The sequence below is a fragment of the Maniola hyperantus genome, chromosome 7, assembly GCF_902806685.2.
Source record: "Maniola hyperantus chromosome 7, iAphHyp1.2, whole genome shotgun sequence".
In the NCBI taxonomy this organism is placed as follows: Eukaryota; Metazoa; Arthropoda; class Insecta; order Lepidoptera; family Nymphalidae; genus Maniola; species Maniola hyperantus.
The window spans coordinates 6,646,480-6,673,648 of NC_048542.1; the positions used below are offsets into that span (position 1 = coordinate 6,646,480).

A 27,169-nucleotide genomic window follows, 5' to 3' on the forward strand; every position below is an offset into this window, starting at 1 on the left:
AATTTTATTGCATTGTAAAGTAGACATGTAATGAAATATCTTGAAAATGGCCCCCATGGCCCTGACGATAGACCATTGCGCTTTTCATGAAATTTTCGATGACTTTTTCACAAAGATGTGGCTGTATCTCACCGATGACGCGTTGGATCTTGGCCTTGAGCTCAGGAATTGTTTTTGGTTTATTCGCATAACCCTGTGATTTAACAAAACCCCAAAGAAAAAAAATGCGAGGCGTTAAATCGCATGATCTTGGTAGCCAGTTGACATGAGAATTTCGTGAGATGATTTGATCTGGAAATCGTTGCTACAATAATTCGATTGTTTCATGCGTGGTGTAGGAAACCACGTGTCATCCAGATCTGTACCGTTCAGTTGAGGCCATAAGAACTCCGTTATCATGTTTCTGTAACGAATGCCGTTCACAGACACTGCAATTCCGATCTCTAGTTTACAGCACCAATGTTTTCAAGAGACCTATCGATATGTCGACGCAAAGGAGACTTAATGTCCATAAACGACTCACTCTTTGAATTATTGACACATTCGGTACATTTTCGCGACCGAAAAGTTTGCGAGCAGTATCAGCGTAACTTTCAACTTTCCAATTTTCTAATATAATTCCGTAAAATCACGTCAAAACGTAATGAATTCGAGTTGTACGTGATTGTTTTCAGTAGGTACCTTATTTATCTACGCAATGGGCATGTTAATTAAAAGGGTCGTTAACTCAAAGTGAAATATGGTTAGTTATCTTAAATGTGCAATAAGGCAGAACTTTGTTTACTCACTACGTGCATCATTAAGAAACGATGTACATTCAGTAACGTTAAGGCGAGTCACCGAGGCTAAGCGGCAAAAACTGGTTTGCTAGATCAAATGTTTTAGATATTTACTATTAAATAATGGCCTTGCTAAAAATATACAATATACCTAAAGACATTGTCTAAAGAATGTGCTACTTTGATACACAATAGGAAGTACTTCACTCGATCAAATAAAATCTTGAAATCAGCCGAAATAAAAGTCTAAAACGAATTATTTAATACTAAAATTTCTGATATTAATTGGCAAATAATTTTTATATGGGTCTTTAACTACAGAGAACCTGCTAAATTTTGGTTTTCAACAGGACTTCTATAATTTATTAAATTCAAATTTAACGTTTGAAACACAGAATTTGAGCATTGCCAAGCGGTTTACTTCAAAGCCGCGCTGCCCTCCTCGGTGACTCGCCTTAGTAGCAGATTTTGTTAGAATATGGAATATTTATCTCCTCTAGTTACTCGTAATTCAAAAATTGCAAAATAGTATCATCATCCTTCATCATTTCTATTTTATCATGCTTGTCCTGTAAAAATGTTCTTAAATCATTTTTAACTATTCTTTACTTAGCTACGTTTTTTCTATTAAACGATACTTTCCAAAAAAAGTTTTGAAATATCAAAGGTGCTGACTGTTAAATACGATGACAAAGGATTTACGCTCTCGTCCTACGGGATCTGTCAGTCACAATTACTATGCCGTACTATACACTATCGTCATTAGCGATAGCAATTTTCTTGTCTTAAATTGTGCTCTCTTTAATAGAGACGTGTTGTGAGTCCGTGTACAGTGTTTTCTTTTTTTTGAACCTTAATTAGTTTTTTTTTAAATTATGAGTCTTCTTGTGTCCGAAGTTTGACGAAGTTTTAAGTGAAACCTTTTGTTTACTGCAATATTTTCCGTTTCCAATAGTTTCCATGTGACCCTACACTTTGATTATTTAAAAATATCAGATCTTTATTTATTTTTCTATATTCCTAATTATTAATTACTGCATATTGCTTCTTAGTTTTGGCAATAGGTCATAAAGCAATAAAAATTCTAGACGCTTATTTTTAGTTCAAACGATCCATTAGATTTCTCATTGCTTATTCGCAGATGCGAAATTGTCTGAAGTGAGAATATAAATATTGTGAGCAAACAAAGCTAACTTTTATTGAATGAATCTGAGCTTTTAACTATTTTCTTGTATAAAGTTTTCGACGCACAGCAAGGATGAAGAGAATAAAACGAATGTTCTCTTTTGGAAAAGGCGGTGAGTCATTTTGTATTCGATCATAACACATTAATTGTTATAAGTGTTATTTACATGACTAAGGTGCAATACACAAAGCAATTATTACATAAAACTTTAAGTGTAAAAGTAGGGGTCGAACTTCTGATAAATAGTTTTCAGATTACGGCTATAATGTGACTTATTATGATTATTTTATTATTAACCGACTTCAAAAAAAGGAGGAGGTTCTCAATTTGTCGGAATCTTTTTTTTTTTACAATTGTGGTTTAACTTGATATGAAATGCTTCTGTTTGTGTGCGGCTTACATACCAAAAGCTTAATTAGGGCTTGTTACACTCATTAAGTCATTACTATCAGTTATCACGCGACACGCAATATCGCGATCCTGTATCGAAGAAATATTGATGGTATTGACAGAATCCCAATGTATTTGGAATTCGGATGTTCTTTGAAATCGTGCTATACCAGAATCGCGATACTGTATTTTGATATTATATTAGTGTAACGCGTGGGGTGTTCCGTTTTACCTTATTAAATAAGTATATCAATGCTTATTGCTAACTAGCTTATGCTCGCGACTTCGTCCTTGTGGACTACACAAATTTCAAACTCCCATTTTACCCCCTTAGGAATAGCATTTTCAAAAACCCTTTCTTAGCGGGTGCTTACGTCATAATAGATAACTGTATGCCAAATTTCAGCCCGATCCGTCCAGTGGTTTGAGCTGTGCGTTGATAGATTAGTCAGTCAGTCAGCTTTTCTTCTTATATATACAGATGACTTAGCTACCGTGGCTACTGGCTTCCGACGTCGTTATTTCATTACGAGCTTCATATTTAGTCTTCAGATGTTCCGAAGATTGGTCCTTACAAACGGACATATAGACTAAATTAAAACATGTGTTTGGGTTTTGTTTATAGGCAAATAACTTTATAAGCTTAATAAAAGGCAGTTGTTTCGAAATCATAAAGAGACCTTTTACTTTTCATAGGTTTAAAATCCCCATGTTAAAAATTCTTAAATTCAGTACTTTCAATATTCTACGTCTTGTTTTCATTTGTTACTGCAATTCAACTTAAACTACACTACATCAATTATCATTTTATTCTGGGAGAGTTCTATCTTGACTCAGGTCAATATCTAGTCTAAACCCGACCTTGCACTTAGTAATGGCTCGATGACATCAGCGAGTATATTTATGTAGATACATTATGAATGTCCATCTTCAGTAGGTACTTCTGATAGCCATCTATCTGAATCAAGCAAATGACCACTGTATGTCTATTTACTCTTATCGTACTATTTTAAATTACATCCATTACACAGGAAAATTGCGCAGTTCAAGGACTACTACCTACTCTACAGGTACCTATCACCATTCACCATGGAAGGATGAGCGGTTCATTAATCGGTTTCTATAAATACATATAAATTTATGTATGTATGCAATGAAAACTTATATATTATGATTCCAAATTGAATGGATTTATCATACTTTTTTCTTGATCTTCTTTAGGTCATATTGGCCATATTGGATTTGTCATGCTCATGAGTCATGACGTTTTATGGACTACTACGGCACGCCAAAACAAAGCTCATTCATTAGATTTTGATAAACGACATCTCATGTATCAAAATTCAAATCTAATGATTAATGCCCATTGTGAGGAAACCGATGAACTGTCTCATAAATCTATGGTGTCCTTATATAAGAATCAGCACGTGAATTTGTGGTAAGGAATTAAAATATACACGAGCTTTGGTCTCAGAACGTTCTATTAAATCTTTCGGGGGTCGCGTTATCGAAGAAGTCTTTGAAGTAGTAATGAGTTGAATTGAACCAAACTTCAATGGCACAGCGCAACAAATTTGTAGTTCTCTAAGCGGAGAAAACACAAACGCACTAATGCGCACTAGTTTTAATTATATTAGTAACTAATTATTTCACCATCTCTACCTCTAGAATAAATATTTGTGTTATACTTATATTGTTCTTCAAATAAACATTTACACATGCTTTTGAATCGTCAAAAGAATTAACTACTGTTTCGGAATGCCATTCCTAACGAGAAGAACCAGCAAGAAACTCTGTGATTGCTCTTTTCAAATGTTCAATTATCATTAACGTATAACGTCCTATCATGTGAAGAACATAATTTTGCTCCTAAATTTAATGAAGTAAGTTATCATAGCCTACGGATCTCCCAAGGTGTTCCTTTGATTGAATTAATGACTATTTGGGCGTCTAAAGTGATTGGTCTGAAGTGATTTGATCATTGGAGTTTTTGGTACCACAAGTCAATTTTATTGGCCTTGACTTGGTGTCTGAGATTATTTGAGTTATAGCTGCAATTTTCAATGACCACCGAAGTGTAGGTGTTATGTTACAGTGTAGTGTAGAGTTAATACAGGAATCGTAATAATCAGGCCTGTATTGTTATATTGTTTATGAGAAAACATTATGCCATATTATACCAGAATAAAAATTATAAGAAAGTCAAAGATATACTTAGTCAGAAACTATATTATATTTTATGGCTTATTCCGTTTATCCACTCTAAAACAAGCACCCTTGGGCGTATACTCAAAGATGTTTGTCTTTCTATCCATCCCGCTTTAAAAATGATATACAAATTAGATACATGGGCACACGTTTCCGAGTATACACCCTAGGGTTACAGTATACCTAGTATAATAGAGTATATACGCATATACATTTTAGGGTAGGTGGATAAACGAAATAAACCGTAAATGATTTATCAATTAACTTATTTTCGACGTAAAAGAGATTACAAATGGTTAAAAATGTAATTAAAAAGAATAGTTCGTTTATGATTAAACCATTACGTACGCTGAATAAACTATGACTTCAATACGATATTTCCAAAGCTTTTAATGCATAAATTTAATGACTATTATAGGATACATTTTCTTTACGGCCATTTCATTAAAATTAATTGCCATCGCTATGAAAAGCTGTTTCCGTATTATTTATTTCTCGTTTTAGTATTTTTGTCTACGTTCTTAGAGAAAATAATACCTTTGTTAAACTTAGATCTGTTTCACGATTGTTTCGCGGAATATTAGTCAAGCTGCCGGTTTTACTCTGTGGCAATAACATCTAGACTTCCACTTTTCAGTTTCTCTATCTGATCCGACACGTTCTGTACTCCAATTCAAAGTTTGTCATTTAAGGCCATTGCATTCGCTAATGACAGTTGCCGTTTCACCTTGAAACTAGCAATTTTTGTTTTGGCGTTTGGTTTTGGCGCAATTTATTGACATTTGATCAGCTGATACTAATTACTAACACGCACTTTTAGTACTTTAACGTACTAGGGTAAAGGACTCCAGTAAATGAACGAATACGAAACCTCGAAAAAATCGGTGTACATACATTTAAAAAAACGGGCCGAATTGAGAACCATCTCCTTTTTGGAAGTTGGTTACTAAATGCGAAAGTGTATCTGTCTGTCTGCTAAGGCTAATTTTTAACCCGTAAAATTAGAGAGTTCCCACGGGATTTTCAAAAAGCCTAAATCCACGCCCACGAAATCGCGGGCATCATTTAGTATTTTTTATTATTTTGTGTATCTATATTATAGTCATAAATTATTTAATAATCAAAAAGAGCAAAAATAATGCGCGGTATTAATTATTGTTATACTTATATTTTTTTATTTAACAGGAAAACTTACAGCTAATTGGAAAAGTAAATTGATAAGAACAGAAGAAAATTGAAGCTGATGACAAGTTTCAGAAATAGAATTTATATAAGACTAGCTTATGCTCGCGACTACGTCCGCGTAGACTACATAAATTTCAAACACCTATTTCACCCCCTTAGGAGTTGAATTTTCAAAAAATCCTTTCTTAGCGGATGCCTACGTCGTAGATAGATAGAAATACTTTATTGCACATAAAAAATATTACATAACATGACAAAGAAACTAAAACGAAAAAAAGATTGTATGCAAAGGCGGCCTTATTGCTCACAGCAATCTACCAGGCAACCTTTGGTGAAAGGAGAAACTAGGTGTGTTGGATAGTACTTACACGCAATACAGAAAAATGAAGTAGTATAAAACAACAACAACAATATAATATAATTAATTAATAAGTACCTAACTATTTCAGTAATACATACATAACTATCATACATATACATATCTATTATAAATATCAATATATATACAATCCATAATAGTAATATATATATATATATATTACTCGACTACGACGACGATAGGTATATACCTATCGTCGTCATAGTCGTAATAGCTATCAGCATGCCAAATTTCAGCCCAATCCGTCCATTAGTTTGAGCTGTGCATTGATAGATCAGTCAGTCAGTCAGTCAGTCAGTCACGTTTTCCTTCTATATTAAAGATCAAAAAAACAAAAAAAAACTCGACTGAGGGAGAGAGAGAATAGAGGCAAAAGTAGTAAATGTTTGTCGTATACCGTCAATTGTAACACCTACAGTTGACGATTGATTTTTAAAAAACCTAATTCTACGCGGACGAAGTCGCAGGCATCACCTAGTAGTTTATAAGTCACTTAGGACCTTTGTAAACAGCGTCATACTTACTCATAGGCGAGCAAAATCCGACACGATTTTATTCCGAACGTAGAGGGCTGGCAAAACACCCGACATTTCTTGTCGGCGCCAACACAAAATCGGTTTTAGTCAAGCGTGCATCATATAAAATGTTCTGCCACTGGAACATCCGATTAAAATCCGGGCCCGACAACCGACAAGTGGGAACCGACTCTTACGGAAATAATCGACTGTGATAGACAAACAGACGGAAGGACGGAGCAAATCGAACCATAAGGGTTCCATTTTTAGGGTTCCGTAGCCAAATGGCAAAAAACGGAACCCTTATAGATTCGTCACGTCTGTCTGTCTATCCGTCCGTATGTCACAGCCACTTTTTTATGAAACTATAGGAGCTATACTGTTGAAACTTGGTAAGTAGACGTATGCTGTGAACCGCACTAAGATTTTCACACAAAAATAGAAAAAAACAGTAAATTTTGGGGGTTCCCCATGCTTAGAACTGAAACTGAATAATTTTTTTTCATCAAACCCATACGTGTGGGTTATCTATGGATAGGTCTTTAAAAATGAAATTGAAGTTTCTAATATAATTTTTTTCCAAACTGAATAGTTTGCGTGACACTTCCAAAGTGGTAAAATGTGTGTGTGTGTGTGTGTGTCCCCCTGTTACTTCTAAAATACTAGAATGATGAAACAAAAAAAAAATATGATGATATTACCATGAAAGTTTGCTTTCACCGAAAATTGGTTTGAACGAGATCTAGTAAGTAGTTTTTGATTTATCGTGCAAAATGTCGATAAAATACGATTGAAGTACGGAACCCTTAGTGCGCGAGTCTGATTCGCACTTGGCTGGTTTTTTACGATTATGGTACGGAAACCCTTAAAAACTCTTATTCATAAAAATTTGTATCAGCTGGTTTAATTCCTGGTAGTTTTTATTTATGGTAAAAACCTGTGATTTGTTCATTCACTTGAGTCTTTTACCCTAGAACCTGATTAAACCGACCGCCCCATATCGAAACCCAGTAAATGACATTTTTTGAAAAATCGTTATCTTATGTCATAATTTTTACTTCAATAGTATCTCCCATTATTGTAAGGAAAACAGCATTAAAATCTATACTTCCACATCCATATCTATACTCCATACCTACTTAATATTATAAATGCGAAAGTGTGTCTGTCTGTCCGTCCGTCGGTCTGTCTGTCTGTCCGTCCGTCGGTCTGTCTGTCTGTCTGCTAGCCTTTCAAGGCCCATCCGTTCAACCAATTTTGACGAAATTTGGTACAGAGATAGCTTGCATCCCGGGGAAGGACATAGGCTACTTTTTATTTCGGAAAATCAAAGAGTTCCCACAGGATTTTAAAAACCTAAATCCACGCAGACGAAGTCGCGGGCATCCTCTGGTTTTCCATATAACAGAAATTTTGATACCTCTAAAGTCTAAACCTACAGTACGCGACAGGTTGAAAAAATGGTAATCGGGGAGGGAACGCCTCGTATACCCGCACAGCTCCTGCGCTAACCCGGTGCAGTCGTGCGCCTTATGACGTGCGGGTGTACGGCGCGTCCCCTTGCCATATCCCGATTACCCTCTCAACCTGTCGCAGGCTATATATAGTAAGTGCACCTTATACAATGAGAAAACCAATTCAAAGCCTAGTAAGTCGCTGTGACCATTTTAAAAACATAACCCATGATCTAAAATCCAAATCAAAACAGTAAAGACGTTTAATAATGCATTAAAAGTAAGAATAGGAAAGGCAATAAGCTCTATAGTATGGAAATCGGGGTATAAGGCCCGCACACCCGCACAGCCCCCACGCTAACCCGGTGCGTGATAGCGCGGGTGACGTCCCCACCCCGATTGCCATCTCGACCTGTCACGTACTATAGGTACATGTTAAATGTTTGCAAGGAAAATACTTTGCATACAATAATGTTTTTTCTGCATTATTTAACAAAGTCTAACTACTAGAAAATCTACTGAAAATACTTAGTCTTAAAATAAAATAAATTAAATTATCTCCCTGCGATCTCGTCTGATGTCGTTTACAGGGTTTGGATTTTAGGCAGCCGAAATGTCACTGTTGACGCTATCAGAAGACCTAAAGCTTACGCTAGAACACAGAACTGTCATAATTCGTGTTCACTTAACCTAACGTCTCTCAGAGGGCTGAGAGGCAATAAATATTTTTCTTATAATCCATACTAATAGTATAAATGCGAAAGTGTGTCTGTCTGTCTGTCTGCTAGCTTTTCACGGCCCAACAGTTTTACCGATTTTGATGAAATTTAGTACAGAGTCAGCTTATATCCCAGAGAAGGCTACTTAGGCTACTTTTTATCTCGCAAGAGTTCCCAGGGGATTTTAAAAAACCCAAATCCACGCGGACGAAGTCGCGGGCATCATCTAGTTTTAAATATCAATTTAATTTGAAATAGCCTTAATAATTATTATTAAGGCTTCAAGTTAACAGGTTATGCCAGATGCTTTCAAATTTTTTTTTTTCAAAATTGAAGAAGAAGAAGAAAGGCATAATCATCATCATCATCATCATCATCAACCGACAGACGTCCACTGTTGGACATAGGTCTCTAATAAGGTCTTCCTCATGGCACAGTCTTTCACCGCCTGAATCGAGCGGCTCCCTGTGACTCGTTTGATTCGTCTGTCCACCTAGAGGGGGTCTTCTAACGCTGCGCTTTCAGGTGCGAGGTCGCCATTCCAGTACCTTGGGAATTGGGATCGTATTTTGTAAATATATATTGGCTTTTCGAATTACGAGCGCTCATTGCCACTTGAAATGAAATGAAATTAAATGAAATGAAATTCAAATATGGATCTGACACATAGGTATAATACTTACTTAGAAAATATTACTGTCTGTCAACATAATCTATGACAACCTCACAACTAGTACGTAATACTACGATAATTTTAAAATAAATTTGAGTAGTGAGCAGGCTTCATTTTGAGATAAATAAATCCCTATTTTATTATTCAACCATTACCAGTACATATAAACACAACTTTCATTCAAAAATAATAAGTTTATAGCGTAATTTTACGAAGAAATGGATGCGCGCAGCTCCGCCCGCCATGACAGCCAAAAGGCTACTGACAGGATTTAGCGCCTGCAAGAAAATGAATAATTTCCGTTCGTTTTAGATTATTTAAGAAATGAAATACATTTAGTTTAAAACCAATAATTTAAAATGATAAGATAACCTAAACATATTGTTTTGTGATGGTTTGAATTTAACACGTTTAGCCGTTAAAGAAAAAAACAACAAAACAAGTAGATCATAGCAATGTTTTCAACATCAATTCTTCAAAAAACGGGATAATTTGAACAAATGTGATATAGGTCATTATGATCTTCACAAATTGAAGTTTTTTATTACATGTATTTAATAGCTATTAATGCTTTAGGAAAGAAAATCTTTTTCTTCAAATTTACAGCATTTTCGCGATTTGACACTTCCTTTCCCCTTAAACTGGGTTTAGATGTTACGTAACACAATTCTCGTTTACTCAGAGCATTCAGTGGAAAGAACTTGGTGCGACTATAAGCTGTCAGGTGTATTTTTTTTGTGTCTAGCTTGAATTGGCGGTCATTGTCGTCCGTTTTGTTTGATTTGTTTTGATGCAAATATTGAGTCGGGAAATAGCGGTATTAATGCGGTATTACAGTGAGCGGAGTAATGGTGAAAACAATTTCTTAGTAAAATCATGTCTTGTGCTCAAATTGATTATATTTGTCCACTTAAATTTTTTTCAGTTATATAAAATTTAAGAACAATTTTTGTGTTTCAAATTACCTATCAAATCTGATTGTTTGATTAAGACAAACTATCTAATTTGGAATGGATTTCACCTTAAAAAATAGCGTTGGTATTTCTAAAAAAAATATCATCGTTTTGTGTCGAACTAAAATAAACTCTGGTACTAGAGGTATCAAAATAAAATTAACCTATGATAACTTTGATTGATCTAGAATTTATTGTACCTATATCACAAAATGTTTCCAATCACTAACGGTAACTTTTATTTGCAGAGGATTCAAAGAATGCAGCGCGTATTTTCACCGAACAATCTTCGAACCTGCTGGAAAGGCTGGAAGTCTTCGAAAGGCAGCTGCATGAGCGTATCGCGAGCCACATTCCAAGAGATTTGGACTCTTTGGAACACCTAGTCTTACAGCATAAGGATTGGGAAAGCAGCCTTCTTACGTTATCATCTGATGTAGAAGAAGTGCAGACTACATTCAGAGGTATTTAAACTCTTAATTTATTTAAAGACTACGTAAATATATGGATGGTTAAACTTTTTCCAGGATTCCATAAAAATAAATCTAGGTTCTATCTTTAGGCGGCCCAAACTTTAGCTGTGTTTGTAAGAGGTTTGAATACTCACACACTAAGATAAAGCTTTAAAAAATCTGCATTTAAATATTATCACTGTTGTGTGGAAAACAGCTACACACACAGTATTTAGCAAGATTAGCGGTCTTTAAAATTAGTTGTTTGTTTTATATTAAGGCCTAGGAACTAAATATAGTCCTACCAATGTGATTTGCTGATATTATGTTTCTCTAAGGAAATATAAAATCTCAGGATCTGAAGTCATATCCGTATGACACATGGTTCTCAGTATTGATTGGAGTACAACAGTTGTGTCACTGACCTATATGTTGTTGGCAGGCATCGCGCTCAAGACACCCGCAATGAAGAAGAATCTTGACAAGGTCATGGGCAAATGGAATGACCTGCAATCCAAGAGTCAGCTATTCGTTGAAAGGTAAACAAGACTTATATATCTTTATGATTTTTCAGAAAATACAAAAACGTACAATGGTACTGATTCTGAGCACAACTAAATTTTATAGTATCTGTATCTCTTCTTACTAATCTACACTAATATTATAAAGAGGAAAACTTTGTTTGTTTGTTTGTTTGTTTGTTTGTTTGTTTGTTTGTTTGTTTGTTTGTTTGTTTGTACTGAATAGGCTCAAAAACTACTGGACCGATTTTAAAAATTCTTTCACCATTCGAAAGCTACATTATCCACGAGTAACATAGGCTATATTTTATTTTGGAAAAAAATAGGGTTCCGTAAGATATTTGGGTTTTTCGGACACAAGGTGTAAAAAATCAACCAGAAAAGTTACTTATTTTGCGTACGCTGCCTAAACTATAAAAGATAGAACCATAAAATGTTCTAATTAATTGTAGATCTTATAAATATCTACAAAAAAGTCCGCGACACACTATACCCATCTATGTCGAGTGAGGCACAGCAACCATTTTTTTATTTAAAAATCTTGAATTTTTTTTGGACTACATTTAAACGCGTTTATTTTACTCATGCTATTAATCCTTATCAAAATAAATGATTTCATCACTAAGAACAGTTTATGGAGATAATATTTGGTCTTTGAATGATTAAAATTGGACGTTTGGTTTTGAAGTTATGGCGAAATTAAAATATTACGATTTCTGCTGCACGGCCCGTTGTCTACACTAATATTATAAAGAGGAAAACTTTGTTTGTTTGTTTGTTTGTTTGTTTGTTTGTTTGTTTGTTTGTTTGTACTGAATAGGCTCAAAAACTACTGGACCGATTTTAAAAATTCTTTCACCATTCGAAAGCTACATTATCCACGAGTAACATAGGCTATATTTTATTTTGGAAAAAAAATAGGGTTCCGTAAGATATTTGGGTTTTTCGGACACAAGGTGTAAAAAATCAACCAGAAAAGTTACTTATTTTGCGTACGCTGCCTAAACTATAAAAGATAGAACCATAAAATGTTCTAATTAATTGTAGATCTTATAAATATCTACAAAAAAGTCCGCGACACACTATACCCATCTATGTCGAGTGAGGCACAGCAACCATTTTTTTATTTAAAAATCTTGAATTTTATTTGGACTACATTTAAACGCGTTTATTTTACTCATGCTATTAATCCTTATCAAAATAAATGATTTCATCACTAAGAACAGTTTATGGAGATAATATTTGGTCTTTGAATGATTAAAATTGGACGTTTGGTTTTGAAGTTATGGCGAAATTAAAATATTACGATTTCTGCTGCACGGCCCGTTGTATTATATAAAGAGGTAATGTCGTTAAGTTTGTTTGTAGGGGGTAATCTTTAGAACTACTGTATACCGATTTTAAAAATTCTTTCACCAGTAGAAAGCTACATTATTCCTGAGTGACATAGGCTATACGGGATCTTTAAAAACCTAAATCTACGCGGGCGAAGCCGCGGGGATCAGCTAGTATTATATAAAGAGGTAATGTCGTTAAGTTTGTTTGTAGGGGGTAATCTTTAGAACTACTGAACCAATTTTAAAAATTCTTTCACCAGTAGAAAGCTACATTATTCCTGAGTGACATAGGCTATACGGGATCTTTAAAAACCTAAATCTACGCGGGCGAAGCCGCGGGGATCAGCTAGTGTAAGATAAAAAGGACAGACACAGTTTGACAGTTTTAAATTTAATTTAATTCTGTCAAACCTCATGAATTTAGCTGCCAGTCGCGAGCCTATTGTTTGAGTCTGTAAATGTAAAATTCATGTGCTATCATATTTTAGCAATATTAAAAAGAAAAGACGCAGATACTCCAAATTTTGTTCAGAGAGACAACAGAATCGACGCCAGCATTTATAAAATACAAAAAAGTTGAGTCGTAATTCACTGACTGACGCCCAGTCAGTCAACGCCCAGCCCAAACCTTGGACGTTGAAAGCTGAAATTTTACATAGGATCCACTTTATAATGTAGATAAGCACGCGGTCGGATATTTCTAAATCCCCTCGGGTTAAGAAATAAAGAGGGCTTATTTTTCGACGAGTAAAGCCGCGGACGGACGCTAGTAATCTACTAATAATACTTTCGTTTTTAACCTGTTATACTTTTGTTACAGATTAAAGTTCGTCGAAATAGTTGTAAACAGTATAGAAGAAAACAACCAGACAATTTCCGAGTTTGAGATCAAACTCGCGCAGTTCAGCGATTTGCCTGACGATGTCGAACTGCTGAAAGACGTAAGCAGCCATTTTGTATTTTCTAGTAACTATTGGAAATACCTCTCATAAAAGAGCTACTTTTAATTTGTGATCGAAGCCTCCAGTCAGTCAGTATCCACGATTGCCTTAAGGTACGCATACAAAGGCAATTGAAATTCCTCAATTCCGTGCAATTATGACGTCACGACCACATGGAGCAATTTACTGTAATACCCCGCAATACCTAAAAATTTCAGCAATGTTATGCGAAATAATTGCTCTAGATTGATCCATACGCATTGCCAAACAAAATTGCTTAGAAAATTGCCCATGGAAGCGCACCATTAGATATTTGCTTATTTTCCCTACTTTAGATTCACGAAGACTTACTCCGAATGCAAGTTGCAGTCAGCAAGCAACAAATTCAAGTTGACCAAATGAACGATGACGCGGAAAACTGCCGCCGTCTTGTGGAAAGCTCGAGGGCAGCCCTCCCTCATACCTCGTTGCCGCGATCCGGCAAGCACATAGACCTTGAACGCCTCGACAAAGAGGTGACGCAGCTGAACCACAGGTGGAACAATGTGTGCGGACAGCTGGCTGAAAGGTAAGGTTTCCTTTAGGCTGAAATTACACCCGTAAGTTTTACTCACGTAAGTAGCTTACATGATTAACTTGTGACAAATTTACTAATGTAAACACTCTTATAAGTGTCATTTATCAATTAATTACGTAAGCTACTTACGTGAGTGAAACTCACAGGTGTAATCGCGGCTTTAGATTAATTACAATTTTTCCCTTGACAGCAACTTACCTGGTAAGTAACAATGCAATCTAAGATAGTAACGCGTTAGTCAAGGAGTTTGGGTTCTATTGTAGAAATGTTCGTAGAGCAACTCACTATTTTTCTCGTTACTAACAGACTACGAAGTTGCGAAGCGGCGTATCAACTGCTACGCAACTACAACGCCGGGCTAGAGAAAGAGGCCGAATGGATCGACGACGCTTACAGCAAGTTGCAGTCGCAACCGCCGATCGAAATCAGGCCCAAAGAACAGTTGGAGCCTACCAGGGTATGACGACTTTCTTAAATAATATTTATTCACAATAATTTAAAGACTGAAAGTAAAATAAAAGAGTTCAAAATTAAGTAAAGACCAAAAGCGGCCTTATCGCTTAGTAGTGATCTCTGAAGGATATTCTTAGAGTTATGAAATCCGACTGTGGAAACTAATTAATAAATATAATTAGTAAAACAACATCTAAAAAAATACTATTTAAGTATTAACGAAATGAAAATAATTAATTAATTTTGAGTAGGCTTACTTTATAAGCGCTCATAACAGGTCAAGACTTGCACTGGTTCGAAAAGAAGATTCTATTGAGAAAAGTTAGGTTGGCAAGGAAATCAGCGGTTACCCTTTCTTTTCTAATTAAAATAACTATATCAATTTTAATTCGCAATTATTCATTATTCTGTCTTGTGGGCAGCTAATAATAATTAAACTTTATATAATCATGAAAAAATTACAGGCCCTACTGACGAGTGCCGTAGAAAGAACACCAAAGATTGAAAAAGTGAATGTAGATGGCGGAAGATTTATTCGAGAAGCAAAGGTAAGATTGTCTGAACCGAACATCACTTAAGATCCTTTCTCTTTGGCAGTCTGTGATACTTCTGTAATGTAAAGACACCATGAACCATTGTGGCTTAATTCTGTTGTACGCAATCTGTAAACTAAACTAAACAGACAGGCCTAAATCTATTGCCATCCTTTTCGGCAGGGAGTATTATGAACGTTATCCTACGAGTACATAGCAATATATTTTAGACCTGTCATTTTAGTTTAGAGATTGTATACAAAATAATTAGCCACAATGTCCTTTAAACATAGACTAGATTTGAATTTGTATTCAAAATAAGTTACATTGGCTAAGATGACCTTAACAAGTATGTTGTAATGAACTTCCAAGTGTAGACTAAACTATTACGCATTTTAATTCAAATGACGGTCAAGTTAAAACTTAATTGACGTGTGAAGAACATATATATCAGAGATTGCACATGGGATTTTCCAAATCATATTCGTTTTCAGTCGTTATGTATCGGCAGATAACTCGCCGATAGAATATTCTAAGTACTATTTTCTTAAGTTAGCTGCCTATACTGGTTCATTTTTGAGAGATTGTGAAAGGTTTTTGTATAAATTGAGAGAAAAATCTGTCCAGCGTCTTTCCTTCTTTTTCCTCGTCTTGTTGTTGCCTCTGGGTTTTTTGGTCCTTTTGTACGTTTTCGTTTCGTGTTCTTGACAATTCTGTCTTTTCACTGCAACTGCATGCCGCTTTGGCACGCCGTCAATTAATGCTTTTGAGTTTAAAAACTGCTTTATTAATAAAACTTTCTATAATAAACCTCTTTGCAAAAAACGGGCGGTTTTGATTTATTGTTTAAATTGGTAATAATTTATTTTTACTACTACATTATCAATAAATAGTTACTCTTCAGGATCTGGGAGAGAAAGACCTCAAAAAACTTAGAAGTAGTTGGTCTATAGATGGTGAGGAGGAGGCTTCTAGCAGTTGTAACTGCCGGGATAAGTTACCTTAGTAACTAAGTTGCCTTAAGTTACTCCGCTCCGTGAGTACCAGATTGTCCATTTGAGATTTGCAAGAAATGTTGCATTCTGGAAACAAACTGGAATAGCGTACATATTTGAATGTAGATAACGGGTGCATACCACGATTCATTTGATGGTTTTATTTGTCGATATTTCGGCCCAATTGCATGGGTCGCAACTCGCATGGGTCATCTGATGAAGCTTGATTTCACTATATGGCGAGGACTGACGCCGGCGGGTGTTACGACTTACGAAGACCAAGAGAAGACTATGCAATTACTGCTGTGTTCTAAAACACTTATAGTAGGGCCTCGTACAGTTTGTTTGTATAGATGCCCATTTTTTGCAAAGGAGTGTGTTTGGAATGCTACAATGCTTCAAATTAAATTTTACTAACAACTTCTTTGAATGCGGGATGTTTGTGAGATCGAATACATACATGTTCATACAAACGGCAATATATGACTGCCACTTGCATTACGCAATGTTAATGTTACTAAAGCAAAAAAAATATTGTTATTGGAAATGCCGATAAGGCACATTCGTTACAAATTTGAAATTCAAATGAATTTCTTGATATAACGCAGCGCAATAAAATAAAGGCGGCGCTGATTTTTTTCTAAGGAGTATTAAGGTCAATGTTCTTTTGCTTTGCATGTCTTGTCTGACAGTGTTGTCTACGTACAATTACTGAATAATAAGCAGTAAAAAAGTAAAAAAAAAGTTTAGCTACACAATCGTTTTACAGTTAAATCTACACTACTTTTTATATGCACTAGTACAATTGACAAATTCATAATCTACCTTTAAATAAATGGGACGCTAGTAATTACAAAATCATATAAAAAATATGTAAATTAGTCTCAACTATGCTTTGGGATTCCTAAAGATGCACGATGGGTGTTTTAAAGTGTACGCACGCTGGGTGATGCACGCTTAGAAAACCTGAAAACAAACCTGTAGAATTATTCCAGCATGACGTAATCCTACAACACCTAGCTGGACTCTTAATAAATGAAAATCAATTGGCTATTGTTTTCCAAGATGAGTATGAATGTGCTCAGAATGTGTACTGAGTAAATGTTGGCGTCTGGATGTGTTTATATTTGGAAGTGTCGCCTATTTCGTATGTAAAAGTCAATAGTCCAAAATGAGTACTCTATACTTACCGGCGCAAGAAAGGATGTATGCGAGGCTATTTTAAAATTAAGTTTAATTTAAACGCTTTATTTTAACCGATAGCGATTTGTCCTTAAAATTGCACCAAAAATGGATTTAATCTTGTTCTGATAACTTTGAAAATTAAAAACATTGCACGAACGTTTAGATTTAGCGCAAGGAGATTCTAAGGGCAGGTCGTAAACTAACCTATATAACTTAACACGCTTCCCCCCTAACTCGAACTAGATCCACTCGTCGAGATGCCAGCGATACGTCGAATGGCTATGCGAGGAAATACACCCATCCCTGGACACAAGGCAACTAAAACGACAGGCGGATATGGAACTCGCAGAGCGTCTAAGAAACCGAGGCTGCATGGATGTCATACCTGGAGAGCAAATTCCTTCTGGTGCGGAAGCAGTGGCGAAGGAACTTGACGAGTTGAACGCTAAACACCAAAGACTCCTAGACATGTTGTATGAAAGATTAAGAAGGATAGCGGCCGCCAATCCAGGAGATATTGTTACATTGGTGAGTCTTTAAAATATGTTTTCCTTTTTGTATCATTGACAGTTTGTTGTAAAACATAAATATATTTTGACCTTCAAGAAGCTGCCATTGATTTTGAAAAATTATGATTATATTTTGTTTAAAAACTGTGTCGTTTACAGGTAGTGCTGGTTAGTATCTAAATAGTTGGTATATCAATCAAGACGTCGAAGTTGACGTCTTTTTAAGTACCTACATATTTACATGACTGCACCTGCCAAGAATTTTTATAACAAAAGTAATCCTTACCATCAATATTATTTTATGTAGGTACATGTCCTCGACGGACCGTGTCGTTTCACTTAATTCACAGCAAATGATGTCACGATTATGTCATTTTATCAACTTGGACCTCGAAGAAGGTCGTTTACTATTTTACTCGAACGTGGTTTTGAATAACAAATTAGATAAGGGTTTATATATCTGATGTTAGTATATAAAACGTGTTTACAAAAGATTTTAGCATGATTCAATACGTAAAATAGGAACGTAAATATTTTTTCGTCGTAAAATGCCACACATGTGTAGAATATCACTTAAGTAAGTAATGGTGCTAATTCTAAACGCAAGTAAAATTAAGAGTATTCGCATCTTTTTCTTACCAATGTAATAAGAACAGGACAGACAAAACGAATGTATTTAAGAACTATCAAACCTCGTGATTTTAGCTGCCGATCGCGTGCCTATTGTTTTGTAGCGTGCACTAAAATCTTCCGTCTTTGTTTAGCCATATTAAAAAGAAAAAGATGCAGAAGCTCTAAATTTAGTTCAGAGAAAAACATGAGAATCGATGCCAATGTAAATTTATTTTTTATAGATTTTTTATCGGTCCGGCAAATATTCTCGTGGCGCTTAAATTGTACTCGTATCTTAATCAAACATGTGGGCTACAAAGAAGTATTTCCAAATAGAATCCGCAATTTAGATTCCTGATAGATTTTCTTAACAAGAATCAGCTTAAGGTATACCGAAAACGGCATAAACAATTTAGGTGACTCTTTAAACGTATATGCTATGATGGCTATGATCCAATCCTATTCCCGTATAAGGTAGAACGACACCCACTCCCTGCTCCGTACAGACGACGTGGGCCGATAATAAATGTTTTATTGCAGATCGTGTAATTGACTTTACGATTTCAAAGGTTAGCTTGGGTGCTCTATGCTTTCTAAATATGGTTTTGTTATTATTTATTTTAAAAATACTTCTTAACCTACTTTTTAAATGTTATACCTTTAATAGTATACGATGTTATTGAATTAAGAATTCACAGAGTTCCCTATTTTCAATTATACCAAGTAATTCATATCATTCATTGCAAATGAGAAAGTGTGTCTGTCTGCTAGATTTTCACGACCCATCCATTTAACCGATTTTTATGGGTATATACAGATATACGAGTAGCTAGCATCCAGAGGAAGGACATTTGGTCCCGAAAATTATAGGGTTCCCACGGGATTTTAAAAGCACCTAAACCCATGTGGATGAAGTTGCAGGCATCATCTACTTACACGGTTAGATTGTATCCAGACGGACACAGACTACTTTTTATACCGAAAAATCAAAAAGTTGCCAAAGGGATATTTAAAAACCTAAATCCACGCGGACACGCGGTCTATATAGTTGATTATATTGATTTGTTCTTGTTTATATCTAAAACTACTTATTTTTTGACCTTGCTCATTTTATATTGTATCCAGATTTCGTTTAAATGTTCAATTCAAACAATAATGTCTATTTATAACTCTACAACACAAGGTAAGGTTGTACAGGTAATTATTCAGTCAGAATAAAGGATTTTTATATCAAATACTCATTATATTGATGTTTTTAATTAATAAAGGAATACTTATAGGTTGCCCTATGTAACAAACTTATCTAATCACGAAATGCATAATATTATCATGTTTAATCAATTTCACATTTAAAGTATTTCTCTTTGCAAAGTTTATTTCACCCATAACGATTAGCTGTATCGTAATTGAATCGGTAAATTGATTCGGAAGGAGCTATAAGTGCATCCAATTCGATACCAGATGCTTCTGTTAGTTGTCTGTGGAACTCTTCAAGGGATCAATTACAGTAATAACTGCGATATGATCAGTCATAATATTTTGTTTGGTAGTATCGTGATTGAAACCAATACATCGTACTGCTGACGAGTGTTATTAATTTTTTACTCGACCGCGGATGAGTTTCGGGTTTAGTTTAGTTTAAGCTGCTGTGTTTGTTTTGAGTTTTGTTTATTTTTTAAAAACAAAAATAGCTAGCAAACGAGCAGGCAGGTCACCTGATGTTAAGTGATTACCGCTGCCCATGAACATTTGCAGCACCAGAGAACCGCCAATGCTGTGCGCCAATGCGTTGCCGGCCTTTCAAGAATTTGTTGGTCCGCTCCTTGAATAAACCCAGGGTTTAATCTAGTGGGAACATCGCCCGGTGAGAGTTGGTTCCATAGTTATGTGCGTGGAAAAAAGGACTTGGCACAACAGGCGGTCGTAGTACACCAGGCACCCCACTACCCTAGCTAGTGAGGGTGTAAAAAAGGAGGGTGGAATGAGGTCAAACACCTATTCAGAGCAATCCTCATAATTTATGTCATAAATCTTGATGGTACTGTCAGAAACCTTAACGTGAGTGGCCAACAACAACCGTGCTCAGTCGGATAAACGATGTCATTAAAATAGGTAACGAATAAACAGACAAACATTAACTTTTATATATCAGATACATATACAAAAGATTTAATATTTGGTCTAGCTTATTAGGTAATATAGTCAATCAGTGCTTAATAAGTTTAACTAAATGTTAATTTTAATACCTATCGTTAGAATATAAAGTGGGAATATTTTAAGCAAATCGCGATGATATCATAGCGTCCGTTAAAATCCGTTATTTTGCACAATATATTAAGTATAATATTATGTAGTATACTTCTAATGACGTAACGAAAGAAAAAACTGTTTTCGTTTAAAAAAATAACTTTATATGAACAGAATACTTTCAAAGGTTTGCAGTAAGTCGTCGTTAACTACGTTTATGAGGAAATTAAAATGTTATTGCCATATTTTATATCGGTGCATGATGTACATACACTACAATATACATAAAGTAATTACTGTACCTACTGGCATGTTTCATATTCAATGGCTTAGAAGTGCGCATTGTAATAATTGGTGCTAATCATTATTATTATAGTTTCAATCATTATAAGTGGTCGAGTCTTTAATCGTTGCAGCTGAGGGGATTTACGATTTAATTGATAGAGCAAAATATGAATATGGAAAAATGTCATACTAATGTGAGAAAACGCTCACTCATGCCTATGAAAGTATTTCTTTTTTGTGTTTGCTGTCCTAGTGAAATATTTATACCATAACACTGATATAATATATCGGATACATAATAAAGATAACGATATTAAGAGTAGGTTTGTTAACTTTCTTTTCCTGAGTGTTATTTATCGGCTTACAGATTACAGACCATAGTAAAATAATATTAGCGATAAGATACGTCACATATAATAATAATTGTTGCAGTCAATTTATCAATGATAGCTATAGAGTACACACGATTTTGATAGAGTATGAAGATTTGCGAATTTGTGCTCGCTTTTTCAGTATCGCGCGAACGACAACAGCCGCTTGACGCATTCCGTGCCAAACTGCGTGACGCGCTCAAGCTATCGGCTTTCGAATTTCGAACGACGAAAAACTTGTAGTGCAAATCAATGTTGAGTGCCTGTGTTGTGCAGTATTAACATTATCTAAGGTCTCGGCCTGTGGGACAAAAGAAATTTGTTTATTCATTTAAAATGCGTTTCTGTTTTCCATGATTTATCGAACAGCATACTTTTACTTTGTTGCGTTTTAATAAGATTCCGATTGCATGATAAAAATATATAAATTAATATTTTATTATAATTTAAAAAATTACGATTATAACAAACGCAATCAATACTTTGATTTCAAGTAGATTTTAATTCATTTTTAATCACATGAGAAATGAAAACAAGAAATGTTTATCGGTCAGCTGTAACCAGTTTTAATAGCAGTTTTTTTTAATATTTTCTCTTTGACGGTAACATCTAGGTTAGGTTTCTTGTGAAACTGTATATTTTATTGTGCTTTATTCACGACAAAGGCTGAGCAGTTACGGCAGATATAACTTACAGGATCACATTTCAAGTTATTCAAATATTATTTTCAACGAAACTTGTGTTGTTGACATTCTGTTAGGTAGGTACTTAGATTAATATTTCGTTGTTAACGTTTTAAAACCAAATTACTTTTAGGCTTTTCATTGGCGGTTATAAAATATTATATTATAGGAAAGCATTATTAAAGCCCATGAGAATGATATGGGTGTGCGGCTTGTTTATTTTCCTCAATAAATCAAAAGCACATTAAAACTTGGATGTCCTTCTGAATAACTTCGATCGTTTTGAACACAAAAAACTTCACGACGTAATTTGAAACATCTTTATAACAGTGAAGTGGATGAATATATTTTGAAGAACAAAACATCAATCTATGTATATCTCAGTCTATATTTGTTATTATGTAGGTACAAAAGCAAACGTCGGTGATTTAAATGGAAAGTTTAATAAACATCTAGGCCCTTGAAAGAAAAATTTATCTGTCGACAAATTAAATAAGATGAGATAAGATGTCATAAAATAGTAAAAATTTTTTGGGATATTACCTAATAAAGATTTAGATATAAGTTGAAAAATTCAAATCAGTTAATAATAAATTCCAAGGACTTGTTTATTAAGGCCGTGGGTAATTCACTGAAAGTCCTAACGAGTGATCAGATAATATAAGTAGAGACTATAGAGCTTCCATTGTCGCTTATATTCATTACTTACCTACTGTTTTTCTTATCGAAACTTCAAATAGGTAGGTACAAAAAATCATTCAGGGATGTTCCCAGTTATCCTGCATTGCGGACACATGTACCAACCTGTCAGAGTCACCTTGGTTAAATCAACGACCTAATATTAAAATCGAGCGTCGCGTCGTCGCGTCGTTTCGTATGTGCTATATTTTAGTAGCGAGTACCTGCATATGCATAAATACCTACTCTACGTAAACCCTAGAATTTCCTTTTGGGATTAACCCTATAACATTTTAAATTCTTATATAATTATCGGCTTTAGCATAACGGCTTTTACTTTTAGTATGAGGCGGGGAGACGCCCCGTACACCCGCATGTCACCCGCGCATCGGGCTAGCACGGGGATTGTGCGGATGTGCGGGGCATCCCCACCCCGATTGCTATGTCGACCTGTCGCGAACTATACTTTATTTATTATTTGTGATTTTATGGGTAGTGTATGCATACATAATAATGTCTTTCGATCTGTGCTCTTAAAATAAATAATTTATTAATTGTCGTTGTACAAATAAGTAAACAATCATCGATCATCATATTATTATTTTAACTACTGCTTGTTGTTATTAAAGTATTTACTGCAAATTAATCATAAATAAGTAATTCGTCTACTAGGTAGGTAATGCGCCAGTGGTTTAAGCGGTACTTCCTCAACGTGTCATACTAGGTCATTTCAATAATTTAATGTAAAACTGGTAGCATATTAGCCTAGATCAGAATTAACGCCGCCAAGTCAACTAGGACGAAAATCGTTGAGTAGGTACCCATAATTCCATACTTGCCTAATTAAATGCATTTTGTGTTGTATACATATTTAAATGTTACATTAATTACAATAGGGCTACGTACGACACAATATACCTCACCGGTGTTGAAATCAATTACATGTGACATTTGGCAAGGTAATCTCTACAGAATGAACCCGACCGATTGCCAGATCGCCTATTTTTACTATCACGTGACATTTGCTGCTGAGAACCGATAAAGTTCTTTGATTTCGTATCATATCGCCCAAGAAATAGGGATTCTCAATTTTTGCTGTAGTAAACTGTGAAAGGAGGGCGCGTTTTATTTTATTTATTTTAATGCGTATTTATGAAACTAATTTTTTCTGAACTTTTGATCGTACTTCATAAGTTACCCATGTAACTTCTCTTTCTTTCTCTTTGCATCGTATCCTTATCGCTGAAGGTCGTATTTCCTTCCCATTACCAAAATATTGGTGGGGGTTTTCAATTATTTTGTTTTACCAACACTCAGAACCAACTGAAGAACTCGGTTGAGAAAAACTCAACCGAGTTACGTTATGTTTACACCATAATCGTTATAAACCTTGTAAATATTCTTTGTAAAGAAATAAATAAATAATAATAATAAAAACGAATTATTATCTAGGTATGTCATTAACACTGCGAAAGGGATCGTTCAAAATCAAGGTCATAAAATTTTCAGTTGCGACTACATGCGGGCTCATTATTTCCGTCGAGTCACGGTTTTCAAGGGGACTAAAATAGAATATTGATCGGGAGCCGTAAGTATTATAGAATCAAACGTTGAATAAAATAATTCCTTGATTTTCACCAATAGGCTACTTGACACTTTTTTAAAGTTGGTCTTAAATGGTTAATATTTGTGCTATTATATCAAAAAAATTAACACTATATTTTTTTGCGCCCTAAAAACCGTAAAACTTTAATTTAAAAATATATTTTTCTTAGACAGGTGAAAACACTGTCGGCCATGTTTGGCCGATAGATTATCTGTGCTCTGACGTCATGCATTCGTAAACAACAGCATAACCTCCCAAAGTTTAATAAACATGACTTCTATACTAGTGTACATGAAAAATATAGTAATTTTCGTTATTGTATCATCCGAGAATGTAAAAAACGCATCGATAAAGACCACAGGAAAGTTGTGGATTAGAGTGCCCAGTGAAATAAATATACGTAACACGCGAAGACTTGCTTAAAGGGATCCTATATTATGACTAACGACTTCAACCCAAATTTATTTTTGCAAAGATCACTTTGTTGTAAGTCTTACTTAATAACTTATTCAATTTATGAAGAGAAAACGATATTTTTTTACGTTTACTATGAGTTTTTAGAAATATATAAAAACTAGCTTATGCTCGTGACTTCGCCCGCGTGGACTTCATAAATTTCAAACCTCCATTTAACCCACTCAGGGGTGGAATTTCAAAAAATCCTTTCCTAGTGGATACCTTCTCTTTACCTACAAAGAACACACCCACCAAATTTCATGTATCTAGGACCAGCTGTTTAGATGTTTAGGCTGTGCGTTGATATATAAGTTAGTCAGGACTCTAAATTTTATATATATGGATACTACGTTAGTCCCCGCGTGACATAGGGATGACATTTCTTTGTTTACATATTTAATGACTTCACATCATGGCTGACAGCGTTTTCTGCGTTTCAAATAAAAATAAAAACTGTATTTTTTAAAATTGGATTTATATATCCATCCTGCGTTTTTAATAATTGTTATTGATATATTTCGTTGTCTTAAGCAAAATACTATAATAAATAATGATTTATTGGACGAAATTAGATTTGAGTCAAGTAGCCCATTCGCTTTTATTCGCAGTGAAAACGGCATAACTAAGTACATAATCAAAGTATCAATGGGTCTTTAAAATAAAATATTAAATGTCTGTTAAGCTTGCGACTGTAGTTTTTGTAAATCCGCTTAAAACTTGATGAAAATCGCACCATTTGCACTGCTTTTCTAAATAAACAGACCGTTACCTTACAAAAAGTCTTGGTATTTTGCAATGATGCATTGAACTGATCTAAAACTAAATAGTTTTACGCATCATAACTTCCAGAAAGATTTTTACATAAATTAAAGAAAAGTAGTACAGTACGCGGCAGAAAGTAATGTACATCGGCCTTTAGAATGACATTTCGGCTTTGTAGTGCGTTGTCTCTGTCACTCATACCTATGTGACGTTTTGTCGGTCTCAACGATAGAGACAATGCTCTACAAATATGTTATTTCTTTCTACATGTAACGACGATGTACATTACTTTCTGCCGCGTGCTGTACCTAGTTCCTTTTGCTAAATTGGAGCTACTGGCCTGCAAACTCAATTTTCGTTCCTTTTTATACTTTCAGTGCTGTCTATTAGCTCTATTATTGGAGTAAAACACCCATTTTCTCTTTTGTTTCCGATGTTCAATTTTTCATTATTTGGTATTCAATTGATCCAATTTGATTTGATACACAAAGTTTGCAACGCGTTACTAAAATAATAAATTTCAGTTTTGCCGTAAAGATCGTTGCACGTTTTAATTCGGTCGTTGACCTCTTTGGCTATAGCTCGATGTTTTTGCTAAGATTTCTCACTCAAAATATACTGTTGTGTTGATGCAAGCGAAGATTTTCACAAGTTTTTATTAGGTTGGCTAGTTCGTATGCCATTCCGTTGAAATTGGTAACTGATTTTTCGGCTTCTTTCTGCCAACTGTCCATTGATTTAAAATTTTAGAAACACGTGCGCTTTTGATAACATATTAATAGATGATTATAGTAACTATTGAGCGTCTCTGACGGTGGAGGTGTGAGATGGACATTGAAATTCTTTTAATATCGTATTTGTTCAATAAAAAGCATTGACAGATCTAAAATAAAAAGTTTTAGAAATTTGGTACGGTTTGGTAAGTAGACTATTTTTATCCCGGAAAATGAGAGTTCCCACGAGATTTTAAAAAAACCTAAATCAACACCGATGAAGCCGTATCATTTTGTAAAACTAAAAGTATCAATACCTACGCTTTCTTTAAAAAAAAACAAACCCTTTCTTTGTCGTGACCTGAACTGGTTCAAAAATGTTTCCCCGTAACATTCTGTTAGTAAAGTTTTGATACAAACCAAAACTAATTCATCATCATCATTTCAAAACATTCATACATATCAATTTTTCTTTTGAGTTTAATCTAGTGTTTTGCTAACTAATGTACATTCTGAGTCATCGGTTTTATATTTAGCTATTACGCTTTAGTGGATTACAGTGTTAACATCTTTGTGGTACTTCATGTAGTTTTATTTGTATTTCAAAGAGGAATTTCAAATATCAAAGTTAGTTTTTAGATTTCGTTTACAAATAGGTACTTACTTATGCCTTTTATCTATGGCTGTTTGCCCCGGCTTGTTTCGTTAGGTTATATTATTACGTAGAGAAAATCGACATGCAAAATTTCGACACGGCGATTTTAGCTGCACATTTGTAATGTCAGTCAATCATTTTTATTCAGTTACAGATT

General features: G+C 34.8%; 1 protein-coding gene across 19 annotated transcripts in view; it reads left to right on the forward strand.

Moving 5' to 3' along the window:
- The window catches only part of shot (dystonin-like protein short stop), a 263,692-nt gene that overhangs the window by 162,084 nt on the left and 74,439 nt on the right, over nt 1-27,169 (forward strand). For 17 of the 19 annotated variants that reach the window (XM_069499573.1, XM_069499572.1, XM_069499576.1 and 14 more), the window contains 7 exons: nt 10,690-10,905; nt 11,336-11,432; nt 13,572-13,692; nt 14,028-14,260; nt 14,576-14,726; nt 15,187-15,270; nt 17,679-17,963. In XM_069499573.1, coding sequence (XP_069355674.1) covers nt 10,690-10,905; nt 11,336-11,432; nt 13,572-13,692; nt 14,028-14,260; nt 14,576-14,726; nt 15,187-15,270; nt 17,679-17,963 — 1,187 coding nt within the window. The remainder of the gene's footprint in view (nt 1-10,689; nt 10,906-11,335; nt 11,433-13,571; nt 13,693-14,027; nt 14,261-14,575; nt 14,727-15,186; nt 15,271-17,678; nt 17,964-27,169) is intronic. The other 2 variants (XM_069499580.1, XM_069499584.1) reach the window with 1 other exon arrangement.